The 23,080-nt window shown below is 36.6% G+C and overlaps 1 protein-coding gene and 1 long non-coding RNA gene across 3 annotated transcripts; one reads left to right on the top strand and one right to left on the bottom strand.

Moving 5' to 3' along the window:
• Positions 3,568-7,459, top strand: LOC109722326 (protein TIC 62, chloroplastic). Of its 2 annotated transcripts, XM_020250356.1 has the most exons (14): positions 3,568-3,799; positions 4,839-4,971; positions 5,062-5,134; positions 5,220-5,256; positions 5,343-5,387; positions 5,472-5,519; positions 5,670-5,751; positions 5,898-5,970; positions 6,081-6,191; positions 6,277-6,408; positions 6,571-6,668; positions 6,764-6,868; positions 6,979-7,110; positions 7,205-7,459. In XM_020250356.1, the coding sequence occupies exons 1-14, from the start codon at positions 3,616-3,618 to the stop codon at positions 7,257-7,259; spliced, it is 1,308 nt and encodes a 435-aa protein (XP_020105945.1). In that variant the 5' UTR covers positions 3,568-3,615; the 3' UTR covers positions 7,260-7,459. The 2 variants fall into 2 exon arrangements, with proteins under 2 accessions (XP_020105945.1, XP_020105939.1); XM_020250350.1 differs by having other exon boundaries at positions 5,343-5,519; positions 7,205-7,457.
• Positions 16,221-16,561, bottom strand: LOC109722461. Its single transcript, XR_002219473.1, has 3 exons — positions 16,491-16,561; positions 16,339-16,371; positions 16,221-16,244 (listed from the first exon to the last, which is right to left on the bottom strand). It is a non-coding gene; the product is annotated as an uncharacterized LOC109722461 (long non-coding RNA).

The raw sequence follows: 23,080 nt of genomic DNA on the forward strand, positions 1-23,080 counted from the left end.
CTGTCACTATATACCCAGCGACCCCACATATAGCAACACTTTTTAAAAGTGTCGGTAATTTTAGCTAACAGCACTATTTTGATATGTACCTACATTTAAAAGTGTCGCTATAGACCGTTTTTGTTGTAGTGAGTTCTGCTATGCTTCTAATATTATTATTATTTTTTTATTTAATTCAAGTCCATTTCTTAGGCTAGACACGAGGGGTTCGTGAATGTAATTAAGATTTAAAATTATCATTTTCTCGCAGCTTAAACTATTGATGAACAACGGATGGCAAGGAGATTAAGTTTGATTATATATAATTAAACTACCTAAAGGGACCCTTTGCGAGGAAGCTAAATCTATTTCATGTAGAAAATTTATGCATATAACAAGTTTATCTTTCAATACAAACTACAATTATTTCTACTAATAACCAATGTTTTAAAAACCGGTTACTTTGAGCCGACTGTTAATTTTGACCTATTCGATCTTGATCCAGTTAATAAAATAGTTCACTTCAATGTTTCGACCCGGATAAGCCAAAAACCCATTTTGAACTGTTTGAATCGGCAGTTCAACCAGCGAATTAACCAATCTGGCTCCAAACAAGCTTGCTGGTTTTTTTTTTATTTTTTTTTCATTAGAGTAATTTTTAATTTAAATATGATTGATTTTTATTTTTGTTGATTTTATTTTCTATTGTGACAAGTGCAACTTGAAATTTTGTATCTCCTAAATTTAGTCTAAAAATCAGAATTTTAAAGTAAATATGATACTTGAATAATAATATAAAGATATTTTTTATACAATAAAATTTAAAAATAATTAAATATTTATAACATTATTTTGATATGAATTACTGGTGGAACCAATAATCATTAATAACCAAGTAAGATTAATTTTTGTTGTTGTTGTTGTTGTTGTTGTTTTTTTTTTTTTCCTCTCAGTTTTGGGCCTTTAGGGATCAATCAGCAACACACATGGCATATGTTAATTGGGGGAAGCTGGAGCTGATGATTGAGGAATTAATGCCAGAAATGGTGGTTGATTGCTGAAGGAAAAATTACAGGGGAATGTGATTGATTGCAAGTCAATTAATGGCACACCAAATGGGCTGTGTATCACTGTCCCATAGCTAACTTTTTATGCTGTTTCATTAGGGGACCATTGACATTTCTCTCTCTCTCTCTCTCTCTCTCTCTCTCTCTCTATATATATATATATTGGAGTTTCGTTACTATATTGTACTTTTACGAGTACGATTGTCTTAATGCTTGTAAGTTATTTTTTATGATAGAATTTTTGAATCGATAATTCCTATCGTTAAATATATATATATATATATATATATATATATATATATATATATATTGATGTTCACAAAATTCACATTGATTTTCTCTTATTTTGATCTTTTCTAAAAAAGTTGTTGTGTACTAGTAAAATATATATATAGAGAGAGAGAGAGCTAGGCTGGTATACTATCGGTAGTATGGAGACCTCCGTGCTGCGAAATTATTTTCAATTATGCGGCTAGCAAATCGACGATCGGCTCCATTAGATTTGATCTACATTATTGAAAGTATTTGGAAACTAAATTTATAATTTTTCGATATCATTTGGCTAGTGATCAAAAGGTCTCAAAATTGACAATTTTAATGGTAGATGTAATACGTTTGTGGGTTTAACGGTGTAAAACAATCTAAATCTGATGAACCTTTTATAGAAATTTATTTTTACTATTTAGAGTAAGATCGATACCTCTGATCTTAAATTCAAGTTTTTTATTATTATTTTTTATGAGATTTTTATTTTCAGCTCTTCATTTTTAAACTACTTGTTTGATATATAAATGATACCGAAAAATTATGAAATTTAGTTTTCAAATATTTTCAATAGTGTAGATCAAGTCTAACGGAGCCGATCGTCGATTTGGAAGCCGCATCATTGAAAACAATTTGGTAACACGGAGGCCTCCGTGCTACCGATAGTATATCAGCCTAGCTCTCTCTCTCTCTCTCTCTCTCTCTCTCTCTCTCTCTCTCTCTCTCTCTCGTAAAAAACAAATAAAAAAAGAAAAAGGGCATGTTAATACTGGTTTCTTTTGTTTTTCTTAATTAGGATTTTGTTAATTTGTTTTGCAGCAAAATTACAATTTGGAGATAAAGGGACTTGGTGAGAACATGTTTGACTAGAGTAATTTTAAAAGGTATTTTCTTTTAGAAAAGTACTTTAATTAGTTATTCTTTTTAGTTAATTAGTTAGGGGATCAATAGCAGATTAAAGAATTGAAGCACATAAAAAGGAATTCAACTAATATCTCTATGGTCTTGTTTGGATGCATGACCATCTTGTTCCGCACATATCTTTAATTTACTTAGAAAGTTTGCTGTATTTTTTAGATGAGGAGTGCAATATTCCACTGTGCAGATTGTTATACCGTATTCGGATTTCAATTTATTATCTCTAATTGTCAGCGAAATATATATGATATCCTACCAAATCATAAATCCCAAGGCCTTTCGTTAACGAGCAACAATTAAACTACTCACTTTCAGTCACACCAAAAAAGTTTCATATCGAGTAATTGTTTTATTGAATATAAGTAAGTTATTCTTGTATAATATAAAAATGCCATATTCAGTCTAAGATAACATACCATATATATTCAATCTCCACAGGTCGTTTACTCCTAATATGTAATATAAAAATCTCCTCACAAGTGAAATATGATAAACTTTTAAATCATGGATGCTGAGATATTTTCAGGATCAAAAACCAAAACTTGTAGCTTCCAAAATAACAACAAATTTTTATACCGAATAATTTATCACTGCATAACTTATTCTAACGTCCAAGTATGACCAAAAGGAGTCCAGGATGACACATATGTTGGCTTAAATGAGCCAGCATTTTGCCTTGTGGCGGGAGGTCATATTGGGCTGAGTCATGTTCGAAATGGCATGAGACTGGATGGGCCGAGTCATGTTCGAAGTGACGTGAGACTGATTGGACCGAGTCATAATCGAGATCCGTGGGTGCTGTATCTATACGCTTTAAGCGAATTAGTTGCGTATTTTTTCCTAGAGAGATATTGGTTGCGTAGCTCGAGCTTTTGGGATTAATAGTTAGCGCCAACGATCTGACAACATATACCATATTCAATCTCAAAAATTCGTTTTATCTGTATAAGATAAATTTACTCATAATAAGTGAAATCTGTTATTCTACCAAATCATGGATAGAAAAATATTTTAAAGAGATAAAATCAAACTCGTAACTTTCAATGACAACCGCGAATCTTTTTATCGAGCAAACTAGTACTGAATAACTTGTTCCGGCATCCAAACAGGATCTACAGGCACTTCGAATGTCGAAAATCTTTATATTGAGCAAGGCCTAATGGGCCCATTCAAGCGCTCAAAAAGGCCCAAGGCCTATGGAAGCCGGAGGAGGATAGACATGTGGGGCCCACGACATCCAAAGATGAGGACTTGGCTCTGCCACGTCGGATTATACGATAATTAAAATTTCACTTATATAAATATATTTTTTTGATAAATACAACGTTCTCCTAGAAAAATAGCGGAAAAAAATAATATTTAATAATTTTAAAAAAAAATTCGAAAAATGGAGCTTTTTTCTCTGCAATTTTTGACTCCTCCTCTGAGACTGAGAAGAGCTTCTTTGTGTTTGGTGGGAAGAGGCGAAGTTCATAAACCCAACTCGCTTTTCGGGGAAGCTGTGGCTTTTCCGCGCAGAAGCACGAGGTGCCCAGATGGGAAAAATCATAGCTTTTTCCATTCAAATTCTGGTATTTTCTCCATTTTTGGGTCTTTTTATGTAATAGGTGTTCATCAATTTCTAATTTTTAGATGATGTGCATTTTGGCATGTTTTACCTGTGATTTGGTTCTCCTTTCCCATTTTCTAGGGATTGGTGTGTTGCCTTTATTAGTAGCAGCAATTTTGGTATGTTATGCCAAACTGTTATACTATAAAAAGTTTGGAGCTTTTGCTGCGGCGAAAAGTAAAAATGAGATTTTTAATGACCAGTGTTTAGTTCTGCTTCTGCTTCTAACTATCAACTAAGATCGGGGCCTCAAAAGCAGCAGCTCTAATTTAAATTTAAATTATAAAGATACAGAGAGAAATTTGATGCAGTGCCTCTTTTTATGTACTTCTCTAGCTAACAGTACTTCATCAAACAAACAGTAGTATGCCAATGCCAAAGTGTAAGGCCAAATATGTCCAGAAGGTCCAAAAGCAGAAGCTCTCATTTCACTTTGTCACCTGTGTTATTGTTATTAAGAAATCTCACTTGCTATTCTATTTGACAGTAGATTTTTTGGATACAAATTGAGATGAAACTGCAGGATAGTCAAATTAAAGCTTACCTATATCTTAGATCTAGGATATGTTAGCTTAAAAAAATAATAATAATAATTAAGTTGGATAATTCTTACTGATATCAAGTATTCAGAACTGCCAATGTGGTCAGAAACAAATTGATCATGGCAGCAGGACACCTAGTTAGGGCTTTTGCGAGTAACGATCGATGTATAGATAGCACGCGCGAAGTTATTCTGAGACGCGCGAATCAAATGACACTGTTCACCCCCGTAGGATAAGCAAGGTCTCCATGCCATAGCCAGATCAAGTGTTTGAACAAACGACGTAGCGCATCAGTACTAGCGTGTTGTATTGGCCTAAAGTGCTATTACAGTTATACAGATGTCTTAGATATTGCACATAATTTTGTCATAGAAAAGCGTCGAGGCGCATATTTTGAACCTTGCTTTGAATTACACGTATCGTACCTAATATCGTCGCGCTCCCAAATTTCTTCCATAGCATCTGTGAAAGCATCATCTGGATCCACGCTGCCGAGCACGTCAGCAGCAACTAAACAGGAAATGAGTTCGAAAGAAAAAGAAGTCGTATTTGTTGCTGGTTCCACTGGCAGAGTAGGTTCGCGGACTGTAAGGTCGCAGAATCTTACTCCCCTCATCTTTTAAGTCTCAAGTGGTGAATGCATCTATTCTGTTAGTTTGCTGAACGGTTCAATTTTCGCCAGAGAGCTTATTAGACTTGGTTTTCGAGTCCGAGCCGGCGTCAGAAGTTCTCAGAGAGCGGAGCCCCTCGTGCAAGTGAGAGATCAAAGCTTTTCAAATTGTCGCCTTTAATTAGGCGCCAAAATTGTACTAATGTTATCTATTGTTTCGTGTTTTGCAGAGCGTTCGAAATATGAATTTAGATTCAGGAACCCCACGTAAGATTTGCAGTGTTGTTCGTTTGCTCTAGTCGTATTTGCTTCGTACCGTCAATAACATAAAGTATTTTTGGTATCTAGACCAGCTGTAGAAAAGCTTGAAATTGTCGAATGCGACTTGGAAAACGAAGGTGGGATAGTACCAGCTATAGCCAATGCTTCCGTAGTTATATGCTGCATTGGAGCTAGTGAAAAGGAGGTTTTTGATGTAACAGGACCGTATCGCATCGATTATAAGGCTACAAAGAACCTTATTGATGCAGGTAAAATAAAGATTGTATATGCATAGCTACTTGATTTCCTGCTACAATTCAGTGAGATAAATTATGAAATCGCTGCGCCACTAAATACTAGCTCGTATTCGCAATGCGTCGTATTCTCGCCTGTTTTCTTACCCCTTTTCTTTTGTGCAGCAACTACCGCAAAAGTCGATCACTTCATTTTGCTTACATCCTTGGGGACGAGCAAGATCGGCTTTCCTGCAGCCATTTTGAAGTAAGTGCCATTTAAGAGCATTATTTTGAAGAAAAAACTTGTTAGAAACTACCGTATTAGCATGATGAATTTTACTGGAAAGATCTACTTTTTGCGGTAACAAGAATTTTTGTTCCTTATTATCACTATGTTATGTTATATTATAGCTTGTTTTGGGGAGTTCTGATTTGGAAAAGAAAAGCCGAAGAAGCGCTAATTGCGAGTGGTCTTCCTTTCACAGTATGTGGTAACATAGCATATTCTGCGATAAAATTCGTATTTCAAATCATGCATATCGGAGGTTCTTTCGACTGTTCTAACTTCGGTTGTATATTTTCTTTGATATTCAGATAGTAAGACCTGGAGGAATGGAGCGGCCAACGGATTCTTATAAGGAAACCCACAACCTCGTACTTGCAGACGAGGACACCTTTTTCGGTGGTCAAGTCTCAAACCTTCAGGTTCACTCTTTTGATCCCATTCAATCCGTGTTAAGGTGCAATAACGGTATTTACGAGGTTTAGAGTGCGAGGATTATAACATCAGGTTGCGGAGCTCATGGCGTGTATGGCGAAAAATAGACGGCTATCATTCTGTAAAGTGGTCGAAGTGATTGCTGAGACGACTGCGCCGCTACTACCGATGGAAGAGCTTCTTGCCAAAATTCCTTCGAAACGGGTCGGTATCTTACTCAAACCCTTTCTGCCCGTCAGACAAAATAGGAACAACTTAATAATTTGGTTAATTTGCTGTTTGTTTTTGAGTAGGACAATGTCTATTCATGTAAATTCGTCTGCTGTTCTGCGCTTTTCTCATAAAACGCTTCGTTTTGTATGTCAGGCGCTGCCAGCTGAACTGGAGCTGAATTTTGCGCTTTCTTCTGCCGAAGAGATTGTCAAGGAGAAGCCTAAGGACAGGCCGCTGTCTCCTTATACGGTGTATGTCGCTTTCCAACAATATATGTCTGAAACTATATAAACCTCAACAAAAAGGATGAAAATAAAAATTGCGCGCAACAATTTCGTATTTGCAGGTACGATGATCTAAAGCCGCCGACCTCTCCTACGCCTACTAAACCAAGCACGTCAGCTGCGCACGATCCAGGCTATAAAGCAAAGCCTCTCTCTCCGTATACAGCGTAAGCAACACTGTTTAAAAAGATTGATCTCTAAAACACAATTCAGTTGCTGTATATATGTTACTTCTTTTTACGCTTCATTTTGTCGTGAAAATTGTTGCTGTTATCAGACAAGACGGTTTGAAGCCGCCTTCATCACCGTCTCCTCCCAACTCACCTTCTACCGCGGATGGCAGTCCTCAGACTATAACTGCGAAAGAGTCAGAGCCTGCAAAACAGCGGCCTCTCTCGCCGTACACCATGTAATACTTCTCGATCGGTTTTTTTATAGAGAGATCTTGCTGCTGCTTTTAATTTCGTCTCTTAATGTTCGGAAACATTCGATGTTGCGAGCAGGTACGAGGATTTGAAGCCGCCATCATCGCCAGTGCCGTCTGTGCCAAAGTTCTAGTCCAGATGCAGATCACCGGCGTGTGCCATGCGAGAAATCGGAATTCAAAATCGGAATTCACAGGATAGATGTTGGTAATATATAAATATATACATGTATGGTCTGTAAAATTTCGAACATAACAGCGAGATTGCTCACGAATGCTTGGGGAAAAATTGTTACATGTTTCATTGTAAAAGTATTTTATTTAAATTTAAATATATGTTTTGTTTTTTTTTTTTACGGAAATTTCATTGTAGTAGTCCAACCTGGTTAGGAATATTAGGGGTGGGAACAAGCCGAGCTTGAGCCGAGCCTATCTTAGCTCAAGCTTGGCTTGAGATTAATTTCAAGCATAAATTTAAGGTCAAGCTCGGCATGAAATTAATTCGAGCCGACTTTGAGCGAGCCTAATTTCGACTTGACTGAGCTCGAGTTCCAAACGAGCCACTTGAAATTTTTAACATCATACAATCTATAGACTGTAGTTATATATATATATATATATATATATATATATATTATGGTCATGTCAAAAACACCAACAAATCTCAATCCTTGCCCCATTAGAATGGTGTATCTTCTTCCTACACTTCTCTCTAAATCATGTAGGCTGAGGGGGGCCATGGCCCCCCTCAACTTTTAAAATGTTCATTTGTGGTTCTTATATTGCTAAGACTTAAAAGATAAGAAGTTATAGTTAAACAAATATTATAATAGTGGCCTATATGAAAAGTTCTTTAGTGTGTCATGAGGCACAACATGAACGGCAGAGAGTCAATCACCACAGAAAAAAGAAAAAATGAAATTGCTTGCACCTAATACACCATACATCATACTCGACGAGATTCGGAGTATGTATATATTACAAATTAAAATTTATCCTGTAAATGTAATCTGCTTCATTTGAAAGGTTTTTATATGAAAAGTTATAAATTAAAAATTATAAATTTTGAGCATATATTAGTTATCTAGTAGTTCTAAAAAAAACAGCAGTGTAAAAAACTATATATATATATATATATATATATATATAGTAGGTCTTGTGTGTTATTAGGAGCACGGAGGCCTCTGTGCTCCTAAGCCATTTTTGATGATCGGTTTTCGAATCGACGATCAGCTCCGTTAGACTTGATCTAACATATTTGAAGTATCTAGAAAATAAATTTTACGATTTTTCGATATTATTTACCTAGCAATCAAAAGAATTCAAAATCAATAATTTTTAAATTATTTTCTAGAAACTTCAAATACGCTAGATTAAGTTTAACGAAGCCGATCGTCGATTTGAAAATTTCATCATCGAATTGAAAATTCCATCATCGAAAACAGCTCAGGAGTACGGAGGCCTCCGTACTCCTGAGAGCACAGCAATCCTGATATATATATATATATATATATATATTACACTATAAAATGTAGATATCTAAAAATTATAGCTTTTGGCCCCTCTACGATTTGAATTCTGGCTTCGTCCCTCTCTCTCTTCTTCCTCTTATAATCATCATTTAGTAATGTAATATTTTATATAATAATGAAACTTATAATATGTGATATGTATTATTATAATTTAAATGAGCATGTAATGGCTTTTCGAAAGACATGAAGCCAATTGGTTGGAGAATCTTTGCCTTTCTCTCTGTCCTCTAGCTTAGGTGTTGAACCCCTCCCTCATATTCCTCTCCCTTAACCTAAAATTTTAATTTAAATGCTAATAATTAACTTTTCTATGATCATTAATAATTTATTCATCATGCTTGTCATATATTTATTGTAACAAATTAGTATTATTATTATTATTATTATGTCACACCATACTTAAATTAATTAGCTGTTCCAACTCTTTTATTTATCGTTTCTTACCATTACAAAAATAGAATACAAAATGTGGAGGCATAATTCGATTAATATTCTATCTAACGCTATCTCGGTCGACCAAAGCAAATTAAGTTTTATCAATATATTATATATATATATATATTTATATATATGTGTGTGTGTTTGTGTGTGCTGTGTCTGTGTCTGTGTCACGTACAGACAACAACTACAACAAAAACGGTCTATAGCGACACTTTTAAATGTGACATGTCAAAAAAGTGTGCTAGCTAAAATTACCGACACTTTTAAAAGTGTTGCTATATGTGGGGTCGCTAGGTATATAGTGACAGTTAAAGAGTGTCGCTATAATCTAAAAGAGTGCTACTAATTTCTCAACACTTATTTAAGCATTTAGCAACCACCGAAACTCTATCTCGTTGGCTGCGGTGGCGGAGGAGGACGACAGTAAAGGCTCTTCGTCTAGAATTTCAGTGGATTGAGTGAAGAGAGAAGAAAAGATGATAACTGATTTTTCTTTTTTTTTTCTTTTCTGTTTGTAATCGGGCCAAATGGACTGGATGTGATGGGTTGAGTAGAGTAATCTTTTATTTTTGGTTGGATTGGGCTTTATATTTAGGTATTAGTAGATGTGTTTTTAAGTTTTAGCATAAATGGGACACTTACTCAAAAGTGTCCCAAACATGTGTCCCTATAATCTAATTCTGTTGTAGTGAAAAATTAGTTTAGAATTTTTTTAAAAAATATTTTTATTTTTTAGAAAAAATTATCTACACCTTCTCCCCTCTCGGTGGCAACGTACTTTCAAAAGCATTAATTTCGTTGAAGATATGGACTTAGAAAACACAAAAAATTGGTAGACCAAATCATGCCGACCAAGCTTGACTTATTGCATGGTCATAGAAATATATTATCATGTATATATATTTATAAAAACTTTGCAAGATGAAGTAATTAATTTGTCACAAACATGTCAAAATCTTATGTCTCATCAAATATATATATTTCGAGATGTGAGTTCGATCTCATGATATATATGGCGGCCGTTGCATAGCGAATCGTCCTGTGTTGTACAGTTAAAAAAGAAAATTAAAAGTAAAATAGGAGTTTAGATAACCGTCGCTATAATAAATCTTGCACTTAAAAGATATTTAAAGTTAAACAATAACTTGCGATGCTTTAAAGCATCAGCAAGAATAATCCTAACGCTGGTAAAAGCGTTGGGTAAAGCGTTGTTAAATAAACATGTCGGGATAAATATACCGACATTTTAATATAGCGTCAAAAAATTTTTATTAGTATTTGATAAAAATATGTTTATTGACAACGCACGTTTAATCATGGTGTTGGTACGTATATGCCAAATATATATTAAAGATATTAAAATAGAGCGCCATCTAAAAATCGTTATCTAAAATATATTTTGTTGTAGTGCGTATATAGCTTATCAAGTAGCGAATTGGGTTTTTTTTTTTTTTTGAATCCATTCCAAGTAAATCAATATATCAAGGCCGAGAGATCATGTTACATTTGCTCTTATTAGTATAAGTTTTAATTAGTGCTAATTAACTTTTGTTGTATAATAACAAAATGCATGTTAATTAAGGTGGGTTAAATTAATGATAATGTGAAGCACTTAGCCATATTATTAGAAGGGAGAATGCACACCATGTCATCAACCACTATATGTCAACAACCATATTAGCAAGTTAATCGCTTTCCTTTAATTAGTCTCAATCCCCATTAACAAGTTAATTGTTTTGTTCTTATAGAAGGGATGCATGATAATGACATCCCAACCATTCCCTCTTCTTCCTCCACAACCTCTCTCTATTAATTTCTTTGTTCTTCTCTCTCTCTCTCTCTCATCTCTTCCTCTCCACCCTATAGCAACTCTCTCTCTCCCTCTCTCTCTCTATATTTTCTCCTTCTAAAGGAGATTCAAGCATGCATGCATGGATGGATGTAGATGTTACACATATATGAGGCTAGGTAAGAGTGCGATGTTGGGGCGGCTCAATCAAATGATGTATATGTCTTCATGAGACTATCGGATGAACTTTTATATCTGATTGAGCCGTGCCAATATCACAATTCTTTTCTTGGCCTATTGCGACTGGCATAACTATGCATACGTGACATGTCACGATCTCTTGGAAGGTATGCATATATATATATATATATATAATTTATCATTGGTTTGCATTGACTCGAGAATCATTTTGCGCATGCAATTAATCTGGTGTCGCAAAAAGTTTGTAGATCGACATATTAGTGTAGTCATGAATATAATGGATTTGATATACAATTTCATGCATACTTTTACGAGCTCATGCCCATATATAGGTGCAAAGCTACTCTATAATGCGCGCTTAACGTCTCTTCATCATAGTGTTTTTGACGGTTCCGTAGTTTCTTCTCCTCCTTCTCAATAACACCTCGACAAATAATATATATACTCACACTCTTGGTAAGTTTGGTCTTAACTTAATAAATTGACATGATAGAGCAAGTAGTTTTGATAGCTTCTTAAAAAGCATATTTATATATATTTAAACAAATCTCTCTTTTGTTGATGCACGTAATTTTTGGAAATTACACTTTCATATGATGAAAAGATCTCCCTTAGAAACCGTTTATATTCTTCTTTAATTTTTCTCTTTTTGTGTTAAGCTCTTTGAAATCCATGCATCATTGAGATTAAAAAAGACCATATTAATTAATGATTTTGTACATAATAATTAATCTTCTTAATTAATTAAGGAATAAAAGATTCACTTTGCTTATCTATCGGCCGGACTCAACTTTAAATAGCACATATATAGATAGGGCTGTAAACGAGCCGAGCTCGAGCGAGCTGGAGCCAGCTCGAGCTCGGCTCGTTGTCTTCTAGGTCGGCTCGTGTTCGGCTCGAGCTCGTGACGAGCTCGAAAACTCTGGCTCGTGATCGGCTCGAAACTTAATCGAGCCGGCTCGTGTTCGGCTCGTTAGCTCGTACCTGGTGGCCGAAGCAGATGNACAGCGAGCTGGATTGCCACCCCTATATATAGATGATCATGCACTTCATGTATTTATGAAGTTCTCTTCAAAAAGGTAAAAGAAAATTTCTATGAACTTAATAATACTTTATTTCCTGCCAATATATAGTTGGTTATCATCATTAGAAAATAAAACAAACTCAAGCATCTTATAATTTTTAGGCAAATGATTCATATATATATATATCTAGAGTAGGGCTAGAATACTTATAAAAGTATCATGGGGGTGATACTTGCGTGTTTTTAGCCCTTGGATGGAGAGATGTGAGGTTGAGATGATGGTGGTAGGTGGTGGTAGGTGGAATAGTGTTTAATCCAAGGGCTATTAATAATCAAAAAGTAGATCCAATGGCTTAAAACCTAATAGCACCATGATGGTGATACTTGTAAAAGTATCATAGCTCAACTCTATATATCTATATGGTTAAAGGTACATTTGTTTTTTCTTTGTAAACAGGCCCTACAATTATAAGAGGCCTCTATATATAGACATGTATAGGCCATGTCTACTATACTATTATGGGTATTGGAGCCATCGTACTCATAAGTTGTTTTTAATGATGGAGCTTCCGAATCTACGATCCATTTCGTTAAATATGATCTAGAGTATTTGAAACTTCTAGCCCCCGTTTGGTTCCGGGTTAAGAAAAAATAGCTATTCCAGGGATAGGGTTAAGTTCAGGGTTAAAATGGTGTTAAAGTTTTTTTGTGTTTGGTTAGAGGTTGGAGTTAGTCTAGAATAGTGAAAAAAAGTGTTTGGTTGGAGTAGGTGGGATAAGAAGATAATGATTGATAAAGAAGAAAAAGGTAAGAGCTCGGGATGCGTGCGGGGTTAAAGTTGGGAGGGGGAGTGGGGTTAATGATTGATAAAGAAGAAAAAGATGAGAGCTCGGGATGCGTGCGGGGTTAAAGTTGGGAGGGGGAGTGGGGTTAATGATTGATAAAGAAGAAAAGGTGAGGGCTCGGGATGCGTGCGGGGTTAAAGTTGGGAGGGAGAGTGGGGTTAGTAAACCCCACTAACCCGGTTTGGGGTGGGGTTAGTAAACCCCACCCCAAAAGAGTGGTGTTTGGGTATAAATTGGGGGTTAAGGGGTGGAATAACAACCCCTTAACCCCCAACCAAACGGTGGCCTAGAAAATAAATTTCGTAAATTTTCGAAATCATAATAAAATCCATCAAGTGGGCATAAAATGAACGGTCAAAATCGAACGACGTCCTAAAAAAGGATGATCGGATCCTTTAATTCAAGATCGGAGTTATTGATCTTTATCTATAGAGTGAATAGACTTTTCTATCAAAAATTCAACAAATTTCGATTCTTTTACACCGTTAAACTAGCAAGTATCCCATACCGGCCGTTAAAAATTGTCAAATTTGTGACCTCTTGATCGTAAGGTAAATGATGTCGAAAAATTATAAAATTTTATTTCTAGAAGTTTTAAATACTGTAAATAACGTTTAACAGGTATGGATCGTCGATTCGGAAGCTCTATCATCGAAAACAACTTATGAGTACGAGGGCGATCGTATTCATAATAGTATAGTAGCCGGACCATACAGATATAATGAATAGATTAAAATGTTTGGAAACCAACCTCAACTTTGAATAATTTGGAATTAAACAATCTATCAAATCCTTAAAAAAAAAAAAAAAATTACTTTGTCACCCTGCATTTATAGCTATGAAAACTATTGCGTGCACCCGGTGCACATTCGTGAATCACAATACTTAATTAGAAGCACGACTGCATAGGGGGGTACGGACGCCCGAAATTTTATTCGAATCCAAATCCGAACAAGGGTGGTTTATCATATGCTAAATGGATATGGTTTCAGATATGAGTATAAAAAATAAAAATCCGACCCGAATCCAAACCCAAACCCGATTAGAACCCTAATAGAGTTTACGTTATATAATATACAAGAATGTTTGATGTTATATTTGAATTTATATTTTAAAATTTTAGATTTTAATGTAATCTATTTTGATAAAGGGAAGTAATTAATTGTTTCGGTTTCGGATTCGGGCTTCAGATTTTTGGTTGTGATTCGGTTTTAAATATGAATTCTCAAAATCCGTCGGGTTTGGGTTCAAATTTCAAATTTGGGTGTTGGATTCGGGTTTGGGTTTTGAAAAAATCCATTCCGAATCCAACCCTTTAACATCCCTTGACTTGTGTCAAGGACAAGTTGAAATAATATCTCACTGCGCAAATTAATCAAGTGATTTCAAAGGGTAGGTAACTAACTGGAAATTTTTTCTATGTTGCGTGGTGGTCTGCAAATGACTTGTAGAACACATTTGTAAGTTAGCTAAAACTATATGACACGTGACATATCTATCTTCGAACTTTAATTTATTATTATTTTTTATCTCAAATTTTGTATGTTATTATAATCAAATCCCACAATATAATTGAGTTGATTTAATGGCAATAATGTAAAAAGTTTGGGTCAGAAATTGCAACTGATTAGAGCGCGAGAACTGACGTGGTCATAGTTTGGGGACCAAAGGTGCAGTTTAGTGTTATAATTAATATTGTGCCGGTCAATTTTCAAAGTCTTGGCAATTGATATAGAACTAATTAATTAATCAGACGATTAATTAAATTGAAGAGTTAATTAATTAGTTAATTAGGTGAGCGCATTCTCTTGACCATTAGAATTGCCAAAATGCCTCTTGTGACGCCCCGACTTCCCAGGGAGTCATCCATCCTAGGACTACTCCCGTCCTAGCACGCTTAACTCTCTTAACCTCTTGGGTCTAGCCACCACCCAAAATGCTTAAGCCGGGTTAAGAGTTTAGCCCTATTATATCTTATATATGTAACGTGTTACAACAAATTACAGTTTGTATGGGAACAGCCTTTAGAAAGTTACACAAGAAACCACCTGCATAGAAATAAAATGGCTGGCTTAAATCATACATCAGAACACGGAAATATATGAAACTTGAATGACCAACCAGTGTCAAGATAAATACAATAAGGAAATACAAACAAAAGTTACAAAATACAATGCAGCCTGAGTTAATAGGCACAAATATTAATGTTTCCAAATGTTGCAGAATTCCAAACATCAATTCTCAGCGACCATCCTTCTGAAGAATAAGGTTCACGAATTCAGAAGAAGGTTCACGAGTTTGCATATGCAGTAGCATATTCAGGCAGCTGATTTTTGGGTTGCATAGCTTGCATCCGCTAGTGATCTAGTCCGCCTATGACCAGTACAAGGCCAAGTCATGCATTTGCCAATAGTACAAGAAAATGCAAGTGAAAACACAAAATAGAGATGGGCTGCTTAAAACACTTGACATGAACATTTTAGCCTAATTAGGATAATTTAATTATATTAACTTGCTGGAACTATCGCAAGGAACTTTGTTCAATTATAATTACCTAATAAATATACGTAAGGTTTTAAAAGCCATTCTAAGTTTTTCATATTAGTTCCTTTGTATGTTCTCTGCTTAACCAACTATAGGATCTTACATTTTTGCCGCACTTACAACAGCAATGCGGACATATGCACCTCATTTTTAAGAGTTATCCATCCCTCATATTTGTTTATCGTTCACCTCATTGTTTGTAACAATGACAAACTAGTAGTAACACCCGGAACACAGCAAACCACAGGATTCCCATTAATTGGAGGAAAGTGAAATTAGGCATTAGGTCGACAGTAAGAGCATTCCATAACTGATTATTTAACAGGCAAACATGAATCAAACTAGGTTCACAGCTAAATGCTAAGTAATGACATATAATGTGGAATTAATTGATATCCAGAGAGAGAGAGAATTTCTTGCAGCAGTCTCGGAAAAGTTTGATTTTTAACAGCGAAAAGGGCTTCATTCATTGCAAAACGCAATGGCCACAGTCCATCTCACTGACCCTCACTAGGAGGAACCTCATCGAAGCATACATTACAAGTGATGGGGCATGGCGAACTTGACAAGACGCGACCTTTATCTCGATAGCGGACACTCCGGCCTCCAAGAACAACCTCTCTCTCCCCTTCACTTCCAGCAACTCAAAAATCCGTTCCACGTCCACCGGTAATGGATCAACAGCGTCGAGCATGCTGCTCCTCGAAGAGCAAGCAACTCATCACCTTCCTCAGATCCTCCCTCTACAGGAAACCCAAGGAACACCAAATTTACCAATTTAAACCTAATGCACACAACCAAACACACCAATTCGCACAAAAGTGCTGCATTAATTACCTGCGCGGCCAAAAGGGACTCTTTGGTGATAACCTGCGATCAAATTAGGGCAAAATCAGGTCCCGGCAAAAGGGATCAAATTAAACTCGAAAATTAGGGCCGAAAACAAGATCGGCGAACGGGAAAATCGAGGGGCGGGGACGAACACGGACCGATGACACGGACCAGTGGCACTCCTCCTCGCCCCCGTCCGCGAGGACGTCGAGCACCGTCTCCTCCGCCGGCGTCGTCATTATCGCTAAAGTAGTACTCCGCCTCCTCCGCCGTCTCCGATTCCTCCTCCTCCGCCGCGCATCTTCCTCTTCCTCTTCCTCTTCCTCTTCCTCCTCCGCCGCGCGCGCCGCCGCCGACGCCGACGTTCGAGATCGCTCGACGAGGCGGGATCGTCGTCGCTCGCCATGGGAGCGATCCGAGCGAAAGGGATCAAAGAGGGTCGACAGGGATGGGATCGAATTGGAGAGAGAGGGGAAAAAGAAGCTTTCGTAGGGTTTGATGAGGATTGGCGACGGCGTAGCTCCCTTGGGTAGGGGTTCTTCTCTCTTCTCTCTCTCTCTCTCTCTTCTCTCCTCGCTCTCACCTCACTTTTTTTTTTTTTCTTTCTTTTACCTGTAACTTTTGTTTTTATGTTTTTAATTTAATTTATATTTATTAATATTTATAATATTTTTTTTTATTATGAATTCCGACATGGATCGGCGTACGATTAGAATCGATTGGCTCGGGCTAAAAGGTTAACCCAACCCTGTAACGTACATAGAGGGCGAAAAAGGACGAATACATGAGGATAGTGACAAAATCATTATTCACTTTTTTTTCTTTCGTTTTGGGATGTGAATTGAATTTGGATTTCGATATACGATAGATTAGGGATTAAAAATTATTGATTTTGAATCCTTTTTGATTGCTAGATAAAATATTAAAAAATTAAAAATTTATTTTTAAATATTTTAAATACGCTAAATTAAGTTTAACAAAATCGATTGTCGATTCGAAAGCTCTATTATCGAAAAACGGCTTAGAAGACATTTGAGGCCTTCGTACTTCTATATAATATACAAAAGTAGCTCTCTCTCTCTCTCTCTCCCTCTCTCTATCTTATATATCATATATATTATTACCTTTATGAGTATAGACCCCATATATTTATAAATTTTAATCGTTGATTGATGAAATGTTATAGTTAGGATGATGGTGGTCCCCCATTAAAATGATAGTGGTTCTCTAGGGTTGAGTGGATAGTTAGTTAAATTGATTATGCTAACGGGTAAAATATCAATATAATTAAATTAAGGGCAGAAGACTTACGAGTTAATAAAGGAGCCAATACTCTAGCGGACTAAAATTATATATATATATATATATATATGTGTGTGTGTAGAGCTACTATGCTACGGAAGCATAGAAGATTGATGCTTCCAATTTTTTAACCCTTGGATAAAAATTATAGGTTGGGATGATTGCGGTCCCCCCAGTATTGAGTAATATCCCTAGGGTTGAGGGTCCCCACAGGGTAATAGTGTTAATTCAAAATTAGAAATGATCAAAAGGGTTGATCGAAGGGCCAAAAAATAGGAGCACCAATATATATATATAATAGTACGGTTGGTGCGATACTATCGATAGCACCAAGGATTTGGTTAACCATTTGATTATTTTTATCGTCAAATTATACTATTCACAACCACCTCACTCAACCCTAGGGGGACCACCTCATCAAAACCACCATATTTTTTAATCCAGCGCGTTAAAAAATTAATAGCATACCAATAGCTTGATGCTATTGTGTATTTCACTTAGAGTTCTATATATATATATATATAAAGGAGTTGCTAAATCTCTACAATAATACTATAGCATAATTACAGAAGGAAAAACAAGCAACTCACTCCAACACTCACAAGAAATAATTGAAGTATCCACAATCTTATCTTTAAGTCTGGTCGAGATCTTCACTGTCGGGGCGACCAAACTCTGGCTTCTATTACTTTCTCACGAGAACAGAATGTCGAGTCTCTAAGTAGACTGAGCACCCTTGCGGCGCCAATGCTTGCTTCTGCGATAGACATCTTTGTATAAAAAGAAAAAAGAAAAGAAAAATTCAAATCCTTTAATCTAGAATAATACAGTAGTACGATATGTCGAGGGGCGCTTCAAATATGACTCGTGGGTGTTTATACTTTTTCATTTTAGTATTATATATGTGAGTTTAAAATATAGTCAACTTTAATATCCATGTGGTTAATTTCATTTTTTTTCGTTTTCGTCGAGCTTTTCGTAATTTTTTCGCTTAAATTTATATACAAAAACTTCAGATACCCCACCTGATAAGTTATCGAAATATTTACTTATAATACCTTTAGTTTTGTACTGTTATATACTGAATTTACGAAAAAAATTAGTGGAAGCGGATAACTAAGAAAAATAAACAAAAATGAAAAACACATCAGTACTATCTAATTGGTACACCTTTAAAATCAGATAGCGCCACTAAAGTAAAGCGAAACACGGTGTGGTATTTTGAACTTTCCCATTAATTATCTCTCACTAAGATCAAGAAAAAGTTCATTAAGAATGTTAGAGAATTAAAGCAAATTAGATTTGTAAGTAACGTTATTAGTACTGTTGTGGCTATTATAGTACATATATGGGATTGACATATTATCCTTGCTTGGCAATATTTCCCATAGAAAACCTAATTAAACTGCTGAACATTTGAGGATTTGAGCCCAAAGGTGATTAGAGAGAGTTCGATAGTGGTTGTTGTGACTACAAATTCTAAGGGCATTAAAATTAGTTCGGCTTGGTTCGATTTTTACGTTGATTTCAAACTAAACTAAAATTTTTGGCTTGAAAAAATCAGCAACCTTAGCCAGGCCAATTTATTGTGGAACCGATGCAAACCAAACATATTAATTGGTTTGGTTCGCGTTTCACTAGCGGAGAGTATTAGAATTTTTATTTTTCTTATAATAATTCTGTAGTATCCTTAGGTTTTTTGGGTTGCTTGTGGATTTCAGCATCTGAGATTTGGCGACATATTTGAGAGAAGTGTCGGACACAGTCGGAATCGTTGGCGAAATTGACGCAAAACGGAACTCAAACGCTGAGGCACGACGAGTATGAGTTCTTGATGCTGAAATCACAAAGTGGAGGATTTCAGTGTTGATGTCCGGGTTGGCATAGGACTGGTACCGATCCCTGTATGCGGCTTGCGGGCTGAAGAGGTCGAGTACCTGTAACCAAACGGAAAGTACCGATACTCAGCTGTCATGTGAGTTGGTAGGGTATACGGTCTTTTTGTGTTGGTGGTTGATCACCACACCAAACTCTCCCTCGTACTCCCTCGTATTTATCCATCTGAGGGAGAGTAGCTTACTTAATTGGAGTTCCTCTCTTCTTCTCAGTATTAATCTATTTGCTTGGTGGAGCCACGTCTTGAGCTCGGATCGACGTCGACGTTGCGCCGAAGCCGTTCGAGCCATCGTGCGTTTGCGGTTGCGCTGTTGGAAACCGGGCGACCCGCGCGTGATTTCCTCTCCTTTCGACTTCTGCCGTTGTTGCGATTAGCATTTCGAGGTGGGTCTGGAAGTTTAGACCGAGCAACCGTCGTGAATATCTTTTAGTTTTAGCATTTGTCGACATGTTCATTCGTTTATCTCTTATATTACTCAATTCATGGTTAGTGCTTTAAATCTGAATTTGAGTTAATGCTAGTAGTTTTAATTTTACAGTTGGACTTGATTGACTTAAGAGAAAACTATAAAGATCTTACACTGTTTTTCTGAAAATATTCATATTTATGCTTTAAGACCTGTGGTTTGTTTGTATCGCGCAGTTTGTATTGCGGTGCGATATCCAGATCAGTGGCAATGAGTTTACGCTCCGTGCTGGACGAGCCGAGTTCTATTTCTTACAGTAGTCGTGTAGACTATTGGGACTGTACGATGTACTGTTGCGCGGGACCGCTGGATCCAGAATTTACGTTATCTGCATCAGATTGTGCCCGAGGGCACCGTGAAGTTTTGGTGTCAGACCAGTTTGATCCATTTATTTTGATTACAGTCTATGAGAGCCCTGATTGAGCTCGGCAGAGACACGCTTGATATTCAGTTGGGTAGCGCCCACGAGTGCCACTTCCGGAGTCGGCTTAGTGCTTTTGCGTTATTATCGTAGTGTTCTGGTTGAACTTGCTCTACACCAACCAACCAGCGTGGTGGGGTTGGTGTAGCTTCGACGGCGGGACGGGTGTGTTCATAGTCCTAATGAGATTGGGTCAGAGATTGCATCTTACTTATATTACAGATAGCTAGTCTTGGTTAACGGCAGTTATAGTGGCATGTAGCTGTAGAGTTTTTTCAGCTTTCTTTATTATCCTTTAGCATACTTTCTGTAGACTTAGTGGCTGTGCAGCTGTTGATTATCGTAGCGGTACCAACTGAGGACTATTCTTTTTGCAGTAGCTTTCTCACACTCAGTTATTGACCCCTTTTTGCAGAGTCTTCGTCCGCAGCTACTGCTGTTGTTGATTTGGATCGTGGAAAGGGAGTCGCGAGCTAGATCCCTTCCAGTTCTTGTTGCTGTTTAGAGGAGTACCAGCTACAGGATAGTTTTGATTTTTGGTTCATGTACATACTGATGTTAGAAACTCGCAGGAGCGAGTGATGTCGGTATCTTGGAGACTGTGTATGTATAGTGAAATCTGATGTTTATTTGTATATGTTTACAGTTCTTTTAGCAGCTCTATACTATGGTTGTTGTTTTGTATGATTAACATGTATGATGCACAGTACAGTTATCGCTTCGGATACAGAGAAAATTTTTGTATACGGCGGGTCTGTTGGCGTGCCCGGAGAAACGTGATACATCCGGGGCGTGACAAATTCATACTTTAAGAATCAAATTTTGAATCATTCTCATCATAAATTAATTACGGAATTTTCAAAAGTGAGTTGTGATAAAGAGTATCATTAGTGTTAAGTCGCATCAGAGTGGAATCCTAGTGTTAATTTTGGATCACAATGGTCCCTTCGAAAAGAATGTTAGTGTTGAGTCTGCATCAGAAAACCACTTGGACTGTACATGTCTTTTTTCACTGAATGTGGGAGAGGAGAAGAAAGTAATTTTGACTGTAAAAGTTATTTTTGTTGTTGGTTTGCCGTAACTTCACCATCGTCGAAACTCATACTCCCCGAAACAGCATAACGGCTTCCGCCCCACTGAAAGCCGAATGTCAATTACGGAAAAAGAAAATGAGAAAATAATAAATATAAATCCATCTACTTCCTGTTAAATAAACAGTAAACACACGATGAACTTTAAGTTCATAGCTATACAAATCAACCGCAAAAGAAAAGCAATGTTTACGTGACAACTCTACTTGAGACCTGCTAAATCTACTTCAAACTTAAACTGATTTTCAGCAAAGTAAACAGCATCTAGGCACAAGTCCAGTGTGCAGATTTGTTGCCTCTACTTCAACAAGAAGCACCATATATGTAAGTGTGACAATTAATGTTCAACACACAAGGTGAATGTTATTTAGAGTTGAGCTAGAATGCTATCAGTAGCAAACTGGCTTCGTTGCCACCCATTTGTTTTCGATAATAGAATCTTTAAATTGACGATCGGCACCATTGAACAGGATCTATACCACTTGAAGTATCTAGAAACCAAATTTCAAATCATTTCGACATCATTAACCTAATGATCAAAGGTTTCAAAATTTATAATTTTAATGGTAGATATCAGGCGTTTTCTCGTTTAACGGTGTAAAGCTATCCAAATCAATTGAATTTTGGTTAGAAAATTTTTAAACTATTTAGAATAAGATCTATACTCTCGATCTTGATTACAAAATTGCTATCATCATATTTTTAGAGGATATTCATTTTCAGCTGTTCATTTTTACGCCACCCTACTGATGGACAGAGAATATAGGAAAAGTATTAAAATTTGATTTCTAGATACTTCAAGTGATAAGATCATATTTAACGTACCGTCGTCGTTTGAGGCTCATCATCGAAAACAAATGGGTGCGCATGGCCGTTTGCATACCGATAGTATTCTACGCTCAACTCATGTTATTTAATAGACATTTATGCATTAACTCAAGAATTTTAATTTAGAGAACAGCATGAGAAAATTTTCGATAATCTATCAAATACAAATCTAGTTCATTTAGTTTTAAACCACATCATGAATCATATTAATCATGCGTGATAAGCAATTCACACATTTTGATGCCAATTTGGCTGCCAAGCAACATAGAACGTCTAAAAATGCTTGCCCAACAAAAACAAAAAAAGGCTACAATTGTTGTGTGAGAAATGAAAATGTTAGTATGTAAACTGCATAACTAAAATTATAAAAGGATAAATATCTAGAGGTTAATCTCAAATAGACGGTGTGACGACCCAGATACGTCCTATATACTAGATATAATAGGGCCTAAACTCTTAACCCGGTTCACAGCATTTTGGGTGGTGCCTAGACTCAAGAAGTTAAGAGAGTTAGCGGCTAGGACGGGAATAGTCTAGGCTGGGGGACTCCCTGGGAAGTCGGGGCCGTCACAGCATGGTATCAAAGCCAATTACAGCCGCAAGTGCTGAGATGATCTCGGCTGAGCCATGGGTTGGATTGAGGCTAGCGAGACGATGTCTAACATCGCTGGGGTACTTGTGAGGTCTGAGCTGACGAGGACGTCAAGGGCTAAGGGAGGGAGTTGTGAAGACCCCAGATAGTC

Source organism: Ananas comosus, linkage group 1 (genome assembly GCF_001540865.1).
Source record: "Ananas comosus cultivar F153 linkage group 1, ASM154086v1, whole genome shotgun sequence".
In the NCBI taxonomy this organism is placed as follows: Eukaryota; Viridiplantae; Streptophyta; class Magnoliopsida; order Poales; family Bromeliaceae; genus Ananas; species Ananas comosus.